At 47.6% G+C, this 15,528-nt stretch overlaps 1 protein-coding gene across 5 annotated transcripts in view; it reads right to left on the bottom strand.

Annotated features, from left to right (window-relative positions):
* The window catches only part of slc19a1 (solute carrier family 19 member 1), a 41,188-nt gene that overhangs the window by 12,247 nt on the left and 13,413 nt on the right, over positions 1–15,528 (bottom strand). For all 5 annotated transcript variants that reach the window (XR_007262508.1, XM_048599396.1, XM_020512826.2 and 2 more), the window contains 2 exons: positions 14,838–15,441; positions 6,055–6,225 (listed from right to left, as the gene is read on the bottom strand). Coding sequence is in view for 4 of the 5 variants with exons in the window: in XM_048599396.1 (XP_048455353.1) it covers positions 6,055–6,225; positions 14,838–15,441 (775 nt within the window). In the remaining variant the exon portion in view is untranslated. The remainder of the gene's footprint in view (positions 1–6,054; positions 6,226–14,837; positions 15,442–15,528) is intronic.

Below are 15,528 nucleotides of genomic sequence, written 5' to 3'. Positions count from 1 at the left end.
GTTCCGACCTGAAACGTCAGCTTTCCTGCTCCTCTGATGCTGCCTGGGCCTGCTGTGTTCATCCAGCTCCACACAGATTTACTGGCTTTTATTTCCACAAACACAAATTACAAACAAAGTAGACCATTTGATCATCACGGCTGATCCTCTACCTCAACACCATATCCCACCGCCCCAACTTTTCTCTCCACACCCCTTGATGCCTTTTGGACTGTAATGTTTGACTTGTAACTTTGTTCCTTATTTCTTTCTATCTTAAGATCGTGCTATATATGTGGCAACAAGAAAAAGTTTTCACTGTACTCAAGTACGAAAGTACAGGAGTGCACATGACAATAAAGACTGAATGTAAATCTAAGAAAAATTATTTACATCTTTCTTGAATAATTTCAGTGACTTGACCCCTACTGCCTTCTGTGGTAGAGAGTTCCATCTGAGCCAAGATATTTCCTCACCTCAATCCCAAATGGTCTACCCTGAGATGGTGACACCCCTCCAGACTCCTCAACACTAAACTTTATCAGGCTCTTTTCTCTGGGGAGACCTAACCAAGGTCTTTAAAATGATGGAAATGATTGATAACTTGGATGTAAAGAAGATACTTCCACTCGTGAGGAAACCAAAGTCTGAAGCTGTATAAAATATTCATTTTTAAGTCTTTCAGGGGCATCACAGCTGTTTATCGCCCCCACGAGATGTGCCTTCTTGAAGCGCTGAAGTCTTAGGGAGGGAGTTCCAGGACTGTGAACAGAGATATACTTCCAAGTCGGGAATGTGAAGGGTTTTGGTGGGGCTCCCGTGGATCTGCTGCCCTTGTCGTTCAGGATCGAAAGATGCAGTCTGAGGAGACAGGGGGAGCTGGTGAAAGGCAGCTTGAAGAGGGGTGCTGGTGTGGGCGATGTTCTGTGTCCTTTCAAAGACGGACACTGGTCAAGTCAATCAAAGAATTTGCAATGTCTTTACCCGGAAAACAGTGAGAACGTGGAATCTGCCAAAATGTGGTGCAGTGGAGCCAAATCAAAGACAGACTTTCATTTCTATAGCACCCTGCTCAAAGATTTTTACACCCACAAAATACTTAGGGAAAAAAGTGTGGTCACTTTGTCACATGGGTGATGTAGCAGTTGATTGCTGTCCTTATGGGGGTCTGTACCAATGGATTATGAGCAGATGGTCTGTTTTGGTGACATTGATAGAGGGATAAACAATGGCAGGATATGAGGAGCAGCTCTCTGCTCTTCAGCAGGTAGGGGTAATGGCTTAAGAGTTTATCCAAAGGACAGCACCCCTGACAGTGTAGCACTCACTTGGTTGTGGCAGCCAGAGGACAAAATCCTGGAATGGAATTGGAACCTAAAATCTTGCGACGCAGAGGAGAGTACGGTGCTAACTGAGGGAGAAAGGGACGTAAGTACAACATATGTAGGATGAATTTAACACGAGTAATGTTTTTGGTATAAGAATAAACAGAAAAGGCTTGGAATACTCAGCTGGTCATGGTTGTACTGGAGGGGGGGATGGGAGAGAGAGAGCAAGAGACACAGACAGACAGAGAGACAGGACATTTAGGGTCTGTGACCTTCCTTCAGAAACTGGGAGAAATTACAGATTCAATAAGTTTGAGCAAGGACTGGGTGAGAGACAAGGGACAAAAGCAAAGTCTATGGCTTGACAGCAGAGGTAGAACAACAAATGATTTAATCTTTCAGGCTTTAAAAAAATAGGTCAAGGAGAAAAAAGAAACAAAGCGGTGAAACATGTGCACATAGCAGGTGTTTTGCTGACAGAAAGCAAAAACAAAAAAAAGTGGGGGGAAAAGAGAGATTATGCTCTAACTTTCTGAAATCAACATTGAGTCTAGAAGGCTGTAAAAAAAAAATGCCTATATGTGGATGTGTCGCTGTTCCTCATTGTGCCTCACTGAAAGACTGCAGCAAGCAGAGGACAAAGAGGTCAGCATGAGAGCAAGGCACAGAACTGAAGTGACAAGACACCAGAAGCTCAGGGTCATATTTGCAGGAGGAGCAAAGCGATCGCCCAGTCTCCCGAAGTAACAGGCAGAGCGGGCCAGGATGAAGGAGGCAGCAGAGAGGTCTGTGCTTCACCTGGAAGGGCCTTTCAATGACGAGGAAAGCAGGATGTTATGAAATCGTCTGCATTGCAGAGAAACAATTTTTGATCTCGGAATTTGCTGGTAGATATGTATGATAGGTAAAGACACACAAGTGGCTCACTCCCAGGATCCTTTCAATGCGCCTGGATCCCCTTCCGGGCCTGAAAGATATCATGTTAATGCAGATCTATCAGCGGTGATAACGGTTGGAGTGTGAGCTATGAGGACTGAGAACTTTCCCTTAAAAATCGCCTTGTAGAAAAGACCAGAACGGGGAAAAAGGAAGAGCGAGTCTCCAGCTGGGGAAAGTGATGGGTTTTGATTAAAGATACTGTGTTTTTTTACAACATCCTGTCCCTACTGTACAAAAAAAGGGGTCTGTTACCAAAACCTTTGCAAACGGAACATAATAAAAAAAGGATCAGCTGATGAGGGGAGAGGGTGGGAGGAACATTTTGAGGAATAGTGCAGGGAGTTCCTCCTGGCCAACATTTACTCCTCGAACCAGCGGTACAAAGGAACCGATCACCTGGTGACTCGTCGCATTGCTGTTTGTGGGATCTTGCTTTGTACAGGTGGGCTCGCCCGGCTCGCCACACGGCAACAGGGACTGGACTGCAAAAGGGTTGTCACTGACTGTGCGAAGCTGTTTTGGATGCACCGGTGTTTTGCAAGGAGATCCATAAATAGAGCCCTTTCCAATGTTGCAGCAGTGTGTGGGTACAAACGGGATCTAAGCTGCCTGGTTCAGTTGGACAGCATTGGCGAATTGTGCAGACCAGCACTGAAGGGGGCACAGCGCCAAGTACAGCTTGTAGAGTTTGCTTTTGGGGCGTGGAGGGATCTGTTTACATCTCCTGCTCTGAAATTTGGGCAGCCAAGTTTAACAAGTGCCATCACTTCATCACCACATGTTTCTTGGTGCGTGCCAGTGTGTGAACATTGGATTCTACGCTGGCACTAGTGACCGTGTTGTTTTCGGTCAAATTCATGGTTCTGGGAAGGGGAAGAAGAAGGTGTTTGTCTAAGAATTGGTTTTCTTTGCCTCAAAATGGCATGCTTGAACTGGCAGTCTCTGTGACGGTAAACAAGTTCCTCTGGCAAACCCATTGATCTGAACTGGTGCAAATCCCAAAAGTTGCAATGCAGCCAGAGTCAGGCCTTTTGGAGTAAATATCCTCACTCCTGAGACGGAACATTGGGGGGAGAAAAAAACACAGCAATATTTCGCAAGTGTAAGAGATGTCCCGCTCTGTTGTCAACGCAGCGGACTTAAACCCAGGAAGTTTCTACGTGCAGGGAGTCCCGCAAGTTAACAAAGGATGCGACATGGGGGAAAGACAGCGGGATTCGCATTTCAGTAGCACCTTTCCCAGCCTCCGCACCTCCACGCGCACTTTACGGCCAGGGAGGGCCTTTTCCCAAGGGACATCACCACCGGGCAACCAAAGTTGTGCACAGCAAGCTCCCACTAACTACAACTAATGATCAGACAATCGATCCATCAGTGACGGGGTTGAGCAACCAGCCTCTCTTACTGTTCCCTGAAAGATTTCACATCCATGGCACGCTGTTATTTTAGCAGTAAACAAACCGCAGCAAGTGGTTTGGCCTGGAAGGATTTATTTTCCACATTTGAAGCAATAGCAGGACACATATTCCCAGTAACTGACTTAAAATTAGTCATCAGATCAGCGCTCACAAGCCAACGGGTCTGGATTCATGATGGATTGAGTTTGACCAATTGTTAATTACAAGCGCGCGCAAATGGAGACAACCTGAACTTGTACAGTCACTGATATATTCCTCGGACAATTAAATCACAACATCAACGTTCGTCATCTTGCAGCAAAGACAGAGAGAGAGGGAGAGTTAAGGATAATTTAGTAGCTGTGTTCAGAATAATAAGGTTTTTGTTTTAAACAGTAGGATACATTGACGACCATTTCGAACTGGCAACACAGTCAGTGAACAGAGACCACTGGTTTAAAAGATAATCGACAAATGAACCAGACAGACAGAGGAAGGCTCTTTTCAACTGATGCTGCGATTTGGAATGCACTGGTGGAAGCAGACTGAACGCTGACAGCGGGGACATTGTTTCTAACAGGATGGTCAGCTGTAGTCGATCTTACTCTGCAGATTATAGCCTGGAGCTCGCCAGTGATGGAGAGACACCAACTTTCTGTTGGCTACTTCAATGGCCTTCCCTCCACCATCCTTGGGGTGATCATTGACCAGAAATTCAACTGAACTGACCGTATCAACGGTGGCTACAACGGAAGGTCAGAGACTCGGAATACTTTAAAAGTGAGTAGCTCACCTCCTGACTCTCCAAAGCCTGTCCACAAGGCACAAGTCAGGAGCGTGATGGAATACTCTCCACTTTGCCTGGATGGGTGCAGCTCCAACAACATTCAAGGAGCTCGAAACCGTCCAGGGCAAAGCATCCACCATAGTACACGCTGCTGCTGTGTCAATCTACAAGATGCACTGCAAAAGGTCACCAAAGATCCTCAGACAGCACCTTCCAAACCCACAACCACTTCCATCTAGAAGGACAAGGGCAGTAGATACATGGGAACACCATCCCCTTCACTGTCCCCTCCATCCTTGGAAACATGTTGCTGTTCCTTCAGTGTCACTGGGTCAACATCCTGGAATTCGCTCCCCAACGGCATCGAGAGTCTACCCACAGACTACAGCATTCAAGAAAGTAGCTCACCACCATCGTCTCAAGGGATGCTGGGACAGCCAGTGTCACCCACATCCGAGTAAATTGTAAAAAAAAAAACACGATGGACCGGAATCTGCCCCACTCTGATCGCCTGCACAGACTGACTCCACTTTGAACACAGCGACTGTAACTATCAAGACCTGGAATGGGACTTGAACCTGGAGCTTCGGGGATGGAATCAGGGTCGTTACCCACCAGGTCACAAGGCCTTCCAGCAGATTTTACAGCAACTAGCAAGAAGGGAATTGCAGTGGGAGTAAGAAGCAGGGGAGTGGGTCTAAATCGGAAAGCTCTTTCAAAGAGCTGGCACAGGGACGATGGGATGAATGGCCTCCCACAGTACTGCATTAGTCTGTAACAAGAAATATAGATGCCGACGGCCCCCAGTGCGCTGTCCTGTTCTGGACTGGGGCTGTTGTTTCCCGGACAGTACATGCCCCGCACCACCACCACCCACCCCACCCAAATCTCTCCCCAGGCCTCACACATAGAAACATAAGACATAAGAGCAGGAGTAGGCCATTTGGCCCCTCAACCTGCTCTTCCATTCAATAAGATCATGGACTCAGCTCCACTTACCCACCCGCTCACCATAACCCTCAATTATCCGTCTGTCTGTCTTTGCCTTAAAAACATTGCCTCAACTGCTTCACTGGGCAGGGAGTTCCAAATTCACAGCCTTTTGGGTGAAGAAATTCCTCCTCAACTCCCTCCTAAATCTGTCTCCCCTCCCCCCACCCCCCGCCCTTGCCTTATTTTGAGGCTATGCCCTCTCGTTCTAATGTCACCCGCCAGTGAAAGCAACATCCCTGGTTCTATTTTATCTATTCCCTTCATAAGATTCCCCCCCTCGTTCTTCTAAATTCCAATGAGTATAGTCCCGGTCGACACAATTTCTCCTCAGAAGCCAACCCTCTCAACTCCACAGTCAACCTAGTGAACCTCCTCTGCACCCACTCCAGTGCCAGTACATCCTTTCTCAAGTCAGGAGACCAAAACTGTACACAGTATTCCAGGTATGGCCTCATCAGCACCCTATATATCTGCAACATAACCTCCCTTTTTTTTAAACTCAATCCCTCTAGCAATGAAGGACAATATTCCACTTACCTCCTTTATTACCTGCTGCACCTGCAAACCAACTTTTTGTTATTCATAGCAGCATTCCCAAGGGCAGGAAAGGGGCTATACACGTGTTCCATACCTAGCAGGGTTGCGGCAGCGTCCACACCTCCATTGTAGACGCCTCGGTTTTCCCTGGACGGGTGAATGTTATCCCACAGGATCTGCACGTAGTAAACCACCAGGTAATAACCGGTGGAGTTAAAAATCCACCACAGAGACCACAGCTTCAACTGCGGTGATCGAACCGTATCTGGAAGAGAGAAACGGTGGGGGCGCGAAAACGCAGAGTGAGAGGGGTCCGTGTGCGATTTTAGCTCCATCATAGAGCAATCTATTACCTACAATGTTAGAGATTCACTGCAGAAATGCATCGCCAATTCTACAAATGTAAATGATGACTCATCACAAGCATGTGCCAATGGTGGGGCTTTAATGCTGCTCAAGTCAGGAGGAGACCATTCAGCCCATCAAACCTGTCACCTTGTTGCAAACTCATTTTGTTCAGACCCACTTTCCGCTCCCCCTTTTCCCCCTTAGCCTGGTAAATACTTGCCCTTTGGCATCCTATCCAATTTATAAGAAGTGTAAAAGAAGGATTTCAACCTTCCCTTTTCCCTTGCTGTGTCACTTTTGGTTCTTTTGCCAATCACCTTAAAAATTTCTCCCCTTCTCTCCAATACAGCGGGGAGGGAAGAGGTGATGGCCTAGTGCTATGCTATTAAACCAGCTAATGGTCTGGAAGGGCCTGGGTTCAAATCCCGCCATGGCAGCTGGTGGAATTTGAATAAGTGGAATTAAAAATAAATCTCATCCGGAATTAAAGAGTCTAATGATAACAGTTGTCGACTGTTGGAAAAGCCCATCTGGTTTAGTGGTGTACATTCGGGAAAGCTGCCATCCTTACCTGGTCTGGCCTGCACGTGACTCCAGGCCCACAGAAACATGGCTGACTCGTACCTACTCTTTGGATAATTAAGAATGTTGGTCTAGCCAGCGACACCCTCATCCCACGAAGGATTTTTATGAACAAAACCCTTCTGACGACACAAGCAGTTTCGCTCCCATCTCCTCTGTCCAGATCCTTCGTTTTTTTTTGGGGGGAGAACCTCTCTCAAACGTCCTCTGCACCATCACAACCATCTCTCCGGAGAAACGAGAGCTAAGCAGGGCTCTCCCGGATGGATGCAAATGGATCCCAGGTGTTCCCGAGAAGAGCAAGGGGAGTTCCCACTGGCCTCCTGACCGATGTTCATCCCTCAAACCAAAGATCCTGGAAATTGGAGTTTAAAAACGGAAGATACTCAGTGGTGGGGGGGTGGTGGTGGTGGGTGGGGTGAGGCAGCACCTATGGAGCTAATCTGCCTGAGCAGTGAGCTTTCAGACCCGGTTAGGCTGTCCTCTAGGGCTGCCAGACCTGCTGGGCGTTCCAGCAAACTTCAGGTTTTCAGACTTAAAAAAGAAACTGGCCGTGACCATAGTGCAGTTTGTCAACGATTGCTGTGCATGGGATTTGGCTGCAGAGTTGCCTAAGTTGGTAAGGGGTGGGGAGAGAGAGCGAGAGCGACAGAGAGCAGGAAGCGGTGGAGGAGGGGGAAGAGACAGAGAGAGAGAGAGGGGAACACAGAGACAGGACAGACAGAGGGGGACACAGAAGGACAGACAGAATCTTTAGTTATAAAGCACTTTGAAAACATCTAGGGGCCACTCGTGGCGTTACAGAAATGCAATTCTTTGCTACTTTCAGAACCATAGGTAGGCTGCCCTCCCTGGCAGGCTGTGACAGCAAGAGAAAGTGCCAGGAAACTACAGGGTGACCAGGTTTTGAAAAGTCCAAACTGTGGCCCATTGCTAAAAGACCTGGGCAGGCATGGGACCTGTCCCATTTCGGATCAGTTGTGAAACTGTGGGAAGGAGGTGTGGGTGTAAAAAGAATGGAAATTAACTTTAAAAAAAAAAAAAATTAGAAAATCCAAGCGAGAGGGTGTATTCCTGGCCAAAATAGTTCATCCTGGGCCATAAAGGGAAGAGCAGATCTACCCAGACTCAGATCTAAATTATCCTGCTCCAGGCCACAAACGATTTCACTCATGTGCAGTCTACTGAGCAAATCTCAAGCAGCTTGCCGCTGCCACCTACAGTGTGGCCAGAGGACCAGCAGCTCACCTCCTCCCCAGAATTGGGATACCAAGGTGAAGTGTCAAAGTTCAGAATCAAAGGGCACTGAAGAGTTGACGAGTGCAGGACAAGGTCAAATGGTCAGCAGTTGGGACAGGCAAGACCCAAAAGCGCATTAACGAGGAAGGCAAGATCGAGGGATACCAGGGGATCCACTTGGAAGAGATTTGAGATCATCAGTTCCTCTGGAATTAAGACAGAACGTGACCCGTAGGATGTTTCTGCTTCGAGCAAAGTCGGGGAGAAAAATCAAAGAGGAGTTAGCTCTTAAAAACAAAACAGCAAAACTTCCTGCATTCGATTTGAACACTTTTTTAAAAACATTCTGTAACAAAGTATTGAAGGGGAAGAAAGAACTCGGCCAGATGAAGATGCTAATTGGCCAATGGCAGGGTCTTTGGGGTTGGGGCCACATGTTGGAACCAGTGGAGCCTTAGGAAGGACATGAAAGAGAGAGCAGGAGAGAGAGAAAGACATCCCTTTTCCTACTGAGTTAGGGTGGGGATGGGAAAGAGTTCATATCAAAAAGACAGGCAGGTGGGTAGAGGGGGTGGGGTTACCTTATTAGTAAGAAATGAAATTAAATCAATAGCAAGGAACATAGTAAGGTCAGATGATGTAGAATCTTTGTGGGTAGAGTTGAGAAACTGCAAAAAGGTTAAAAAAAACCATAATGGGAGTAATGTACAGGCCTCCAAACAATAGTCAGGATTTGGGGCACAAGATACACCAGGAGGTAGAAAAGGTGTGTAAGAAAACCAAGGTTAAAGTGATCATGGAGGATTTCCGTATGCAGGTGGGCTAGGGAAATCAGGTTGGTAGTGGATCGCAAGAAAAGGAATTTATGCAATGTCTATGGATGGCTTTTTGGAGCAGCTTGTGGTGCAGCCCACTAGGGAATGGGCAATTCTGGATTTAGTGTTGTGCAATGAGGCAGAAAGGGAACTTAAGGTGAAGGAACCCTTAGGAGGCAGTGACCATAATATGATAGAATTTACGCTGCAATTTAAGACAGAGAATGTGGAATCAGATATAACAGTTTTACAGTTGAATAAAGGGAACTAGAGAGGCATGAGCAAGGAGGCAACCAGGATTGACTGGAAAAGGAGCCGAGCAGGAAAGACAGTGGAACAACAATGGCAGGAGTTTCTGGGAGTAATTTGGGAGACACAGTTAAAATTCATCCCTAGGAAAAAGAAACATACAAAGGGAGGATGAGGTAACCATGGTAGAAAGGGAAGTCAGGGACAGCATAACAGCAAAAGAGAAAGCATATAATATGGCAAAGGGCAGCGGGAAGCCAGAGGATTGGGAAGCCTACAAAGGCCAACCTAGGACAATGAAAAAAGAAAAAAAGGAGGGAGAAGATTAAACATGAGGGTAAGATAGCCAGTAATATAAAAAGAAGACCGCAAGAGTTTCTTTAGATAAATGAAGAGCAAAAGAGAGAGGCAAAAGTAGACAGACAGTGTACCACTGGAAAATGACGCTGGAGAAGTAGTAATGGGAAAACGAGGAAGTGGCCGAGGAACTGAGCAAGTACTTTGTCAGTCTTCATGGTGGAAGACACGAGTAACATCCCAAAAATTCAAGGGCTTGGGGAGATGGGGGTGGTGGTGCAGAGGGGAGTATGGTGGCCATCACCAAGGACAAGGTGTTAGAAAAAAAACGGAAAGATCTGAAGGTGGATTAATCACCAGGACCAGATGGACTACACCCCAGAGTTCTAAAGGAGATAGCTGAAGAGATAGTGAGGGCGTTAGTGGTGAGCTTTCAGGAATCGCTCGAGTCATGGAGGGTCCCAAAGGACTGGAAAACTGGCAAATGCAACCCCCTGTTTAAGAAGGGAGTAAGACAACAGAGAGGAAATTACAGGCTGATTAGCCTAACCTCAGCCATTGGTAAGATTTGGGAGTAGATGGTGAAGGATGAGATTTCTGAACACTTGGATGTGCATGGTAAAATAGGGCAAAGTCAGCACGGTTTCATCAAGGGGAGGTCATGCCTGACAAATCTGTTAGAATTCTTTGAGGAGGTAATGAGCAAGTTAGACCAAGGATGTTATCTACCTGAACTTCCAAGAGGCCTTTGACAAGGTGCCGCACAGGAGGCTGCTAAGTAAGATAAGGGCCAATGGTACTAGGATCACAGTACTAGCACGGATAGAAGATTGGCTGTCTGGCAAAAGCAGAGAGTCAGAATAAAAGGGTCTTTCTCAGGATGGCAGCCCATGACAAATGGTATTCCACAAGGGTCAGTGTTGGGACTTTATACATTAATGATCTAGATGAAGGAACTATGGGCATTCTGGCTAAGTTTGCAGACAATACAAAGATAGGTAGAGGGACAAGTAGTATTGAGGAGCTGGGGAGACTGCAGAAGGATTTGGAGAGGTTAGGAGAGTGGCCAAAGAAGTGGCAGATGGAGTACAATGTGGGAAAGTGTGATGTCATGCACTTTGGTAAGAAGAATAAAAGCATCGACTATTTTCTAAATGGGGAGAAAATTCAGAACTGTGAAGTGCAAAGGGACTTGGGAGTCCTAGTCCAGGATTCTCTTAAGGTAAACTTGTAGGTTGAGCTGGTTAGTTAAGAAGGCAAACATAATGTTTGCATTTATTTTGCAAGGACTAGAACATAAAAGCAGCGATGTACATCTGAGGCTCTGTATGGCTCTGGGCAGACCAGATTTAGAGTATTGTTGGCAACTTTGGGCCCTATACCTCAAGGAGGATGTACTGGCCTTGGAGCGGGTTCAGAGGAGGTTCACGAGAATGATCCCAGGAAGGAAAAGCTTAATATATGAGGAATGTTTGAGGACTCTGGGTCTATACGCGATGGAGTTTAGAAGGATGGGAAGGGATCTAATTGAAACTTTCAGAATACTGAATGGCTTGGACAGAGTGGAGGTTGGGAAGATGTTTCCATTGGTAGGAGAGACTAGGACCCGAGGGCATAGCCTTAGAGTAAAGGGAAGACCCTTTAGAACGGAGACAAGAAGAAACTTCTTCAGCCAGAGAGTGGTGAATCTATGGAATTCACTGCCACAGAAGGCTGTGGAGGCCGGGTCATTGAGTACATTTAAGACAGAGATAGATAGGTTCTTGATTGTCAAGGGGATCAAGGGTTACGGGGAGAAAGTGGGACAATGGGGTTGAGAAACTTATGAGCCATGATTGAATGGCTCGATGGGCCGAATGGCCTAATTTCTGCTCCTACGTCTTATGGTCTAACATAAGGGACAGAATGTTTAAAATTAGAGCCAGGCAGGTCTGTGGTGATGTAGGAAGTACGCCTTTATACAAGAGGGCGATGGAGACCTGGAAGCTGAAGGTTAAATCAAAATTAAGACAGTTTACTCTGTTAAATTAACCTTAATCAAAGGAAAGGGAATTGTGACAGGGAGATGGAGATGGATACAGGTCTGTGGATGACCTAACCAAATTCTAGAAGGGGCTGGATGGTTTACTCCTGATCCAGTGCAGTGTTGAATATATAGAGGAACTCACTTATGATCTGACTGTACGAAGAAGCAGGCGTGGCTGGCCGAATAGCCCAGAGCAGCTCCTATATTTTATGGAGAAAAATCAGAGCGTGATGTGCCGTCATGACGATATGGAGGAGAGGCATTGGCCCAGTAAGCGAGGAGGGGGGCCAGGCTAATGCTCGAGGGACCAGGGTTAAAAACCCCACCGTGGCGATCTGGGTAATGGTGACCAGCTCAACTGGCATCACTCGTCGTGAAAACTAATTCACTTCAAGGAAGGACATCGGACACCAATAGCCGGCCTGGCCTACACGTGACTCCAGGCCCACGGCAACGTGGTTGGTTCTTAACTGCACCGTGGACCATTACAAATGGGCAACAAACGCCTTCCTAGCCATTGACACCCATATCCCACGAAAGAATGAAAGAAAATACAGAAGCAGGCACGAGGAAGTTGAAGGACCCCAGGTCCAGTTCATTTCAGACTCAAAATCAGATGTGAAATGGGGACACGGGTCAACAGGCAACTTGTTCCTCTCGCTGCACTTTGAACGCATGACAAACAACCGTTAAAGATATCATTAACCCGGGGACGCTCAGTGTCCTGACACCGGCTGTCTACATCACCACCATACAATAAAAAAAAACAAACAGTTCACATTTATACACCCACCCCATCCCCGTAGTCCTGCATTTCTCATGGCCAGTTCACTCTCACCTGCACACCTTCGGGCTGCGGGAGGAAACCGGAGCACCCGCAGGAAACCCGCGCAGATGCGGGGACAATGTGCAAACTCCACACAGGCAGACAGGCGCCCGGTCGGGGTGGGGGAAGAAATCGAACCCCGGGTCCCTGGCGCCATGAGGCAGCAGTGCTCGCCACTCAGCCACCGCGCTGCTAGTATCCGTACATGGCAAACTCCCACAGGACAGCAGTGTGACAACAAGCAAAGAAGCTGATGTCTAGGGGTGTCGTCAGAAGGACAGACAGAGACAAATAAATCGGGCAGGGGTGAGGCCCGGGGAGAACGTAGAACATAGAACAGCACAGCACAATACAGGCCCTTCGGCCCACGAAGTTGTGCCGACCTATTATCCTACTAATATCAACTATCCTGCATACCTACATTATACTATCATCCATGTGCCTATCCAAGAGTCGCTTAAATGTCTCTAAAATATCTGACTCCACTACCACTGCCAGCAGCGCATTCCACACACCCACCATTCTCTGTGTGAAGAACCTACCTCTGACATCTCCCCTATACCTTCCTCCAATCACCTTAAAATTATGTCCCCTCATAATAGTAATTTCCGCCCTGGGAAAAAGTCTCTGGCTATCCACTCTCTCTATGCCTCTCATCATCTTGTACACCTCTATCAAGTCATCTCTCATCCTTCTTCACTCCAATGAGAAAAAAAAGCCCTGGCTCCCTCAACCCTTCCTCACAAGACCTGCCTTCCAGTCCAGGCAGCATTCTGGTAAATCTCCTCTGCACCCTCTCTAAAGCTTCCACATCCTTCCTATAATGAGGTGACCGGAGCTGAACACAATATTACAAGTGTTGTCTAACCAGGGTTTTATAGAGCTGCAGCATAACCTCGCGGCTCTTAATCTCAATTCCCCTGCAAATGAAAGCCAACACACCATACGCCTTCTTTACATCCCTATCAACTTGAAGGGATCTATGGATATGGACCCCAAGATCCCTCTGTTCCTCCACACTGCTGAGAATCCTGCCATTAACCCTGGATTCTGCATTCAAATTCGACCTTCCAAAATGAATCACTTCACACTTTTCTGGGTTGAATTCCATCCGCCACTTCTTTGTCCAGCTCTGCATCCTGTCAATGTCCCGTTGCAACCTACAACAGCCCTCCACGCTGTCCACAACTCCACCAACCTTTGTGTCATTGGCAAACTTACTAACCCACCCTTCCACTTCCTCATCCAAGTCATTTATAAAGATCACAAAGAGCAGAGGCCCCAGAACAGATCCCTCCGGAACACCACTGGTCACCGAGCTCCAGGCTGAATATTTTCCGTCTACTACTAGCTCTGTCTTCTATTGAACAGCCAGTTTTGTATCCAGACAGCCAAATTTCCCTGAATCCCATGCCTCCTTACTTTCTGAATGAGCCTACCATGGGGAATCTCATCAAATGCCTTACTAAAATCCATATACACCGCATCCACTGCTCTATCTTCATCGATGTGTTTTGTCACATCCTCAAAGAATTCAATAAGGCTTGTGAGGCATGACCTGCCCTTCACAAAGCCATGCTGACTATTTCTAATCAAACTGTGCTTTTCCAAATAATCATTAATACTATCTCTCAGAATCCTCTCCAATAATTTGTTCACCACAGAAGTAACACTGAACGGTCTAATTCCCAGGATTATCCCTATTCCTTTTCTTGAAGAAGGGAATGACATTTGCCACCCTCCAATCTTCTGGTACTACTCCAGTAGACAGTGAGGACGCAAAGATCATTGCCAAAGGGGCAGCAATCTCTTCCCTCACTTCCCGTAGACACCTTGGGTACGTCCCGTCTGGCCCAGTGGACTTATCTATCCTTGTGTTTTTCCAAAATTTCTGGCACATCCTCCTTGCTAACACCAACCTGTTCGAGCAATCAGCCTGTTTCACACTGTCCTCACAAACATCAAGGTCGCTCTCGCTGGTGAACACTGAAGCAAAGTATTCATTAAGGACCTCCCCTACCTCCTCTGACTTCACGCAGAAGTTCCCTCCACTATCCCTGATCGGCCCTACCCTCACTCTGGCCATCCTCTTGTTCCTCACATAAGCATAGAACGCCTTGGGGTTTTCCTTGATCCTACCCACCAAGGCTTTTTCATACCCACTTCTAGCTCTAAGTCCATTCTTCAGTTCCTTCCTGGCTACACTGTAGACCCTCTAGAGCCCTGTCCGATCCTTGCTTCCTCAACCTTAAGCAAGCTTCCTTCCTCCTTTTGACTAGTAAGCTTCCTTCTTCCTCTTCCTCTAGGATCCATGAGGGATAGGGGAGAGAGCCCGAGCGATGAGGACAGGGTTTTGGTTAGTGAGGGGTGAGAGAACGCCAGATCCCGACCCCGAACCCAAACCGCGGCAAGTGGAAACTTTGAGCCCGCGGCAGGCTGCAAAAAAAAAAAAAAAAAAACAAAAAACAGGACGGAAGCGAGCACAGGCCGCTCACCTTTCAGTTCCAGGATCATCTTGATCAGCGCCAAATCCCGCCACTGCCAGCCTCGGGGGGGACTTTGCTTCTCGGCCACCAGCGAGATGGAGGTGGCGTTGACCGCCTCGGCCTCGGAACGCAGCACGCCATTGGCCGCCACGGCCTGCCTCCTGTTGAAGAACATGGTCCTCTTGGGCCTCTTGAGGAAGAGGGTCAGGGTGAAGGCGAAGGTGACAAAGCCGAGCGAGATGTAGTTCAAGGTGAGGAAGGGCACGTCGCCCAGGGTGACGAAGAGCTGGCCTAGCACCGAGCTGACAAAGACCCCCATGAGCACGGAAGAACGCGAGTAGCTCGCCACCTTCTGGTAGGACTGCGGGCTGACCAGGGTGAAGATGTACGAGGAGTAGGCCACCCGGGCGGCCATGGTGATGCCGTAGAAGAACTCCATGAACTGCATCTGCAGCACGGTGGTGCCAAAGAGCAGCAAGAGCCAGATGGCCACATGACTGAGGCTCTGCAGGATCAGCACTGGCTTATAGCGCAGATAGTCCGTCAGCAGGAAGACCGGGACCAGCACTGACATGTAGGCATACGACAACACAGGCGTGATCTCGTTGGTCAGCTGCAGAAAAGGAACATGTTGGGTGGGGGGGGGGGGGGGGGCTACAATTATAAAAAAAATAATACAAAACAATCTCCTCAGTACAAA

This window comes from Rhincodon typus, chromosome 7 (assembly GCF_021869965.1).
Source record: "Rhincodon typus isolate 14 chromosome 7, sRhiTyp1.1, whole genome shotgun sequence".
NCBI lineage: Eukaryota > Metazoa > Chordata > Chondrichthyes > Orectolobiformes > Rhincodontidae > Rhincodon > Rhincodon typus.
The sequence above is the reverse complement of the archived record's forward strand: the minus strand, read 5'-3'. Positions and strand labels throughout refer to the sequence as shown.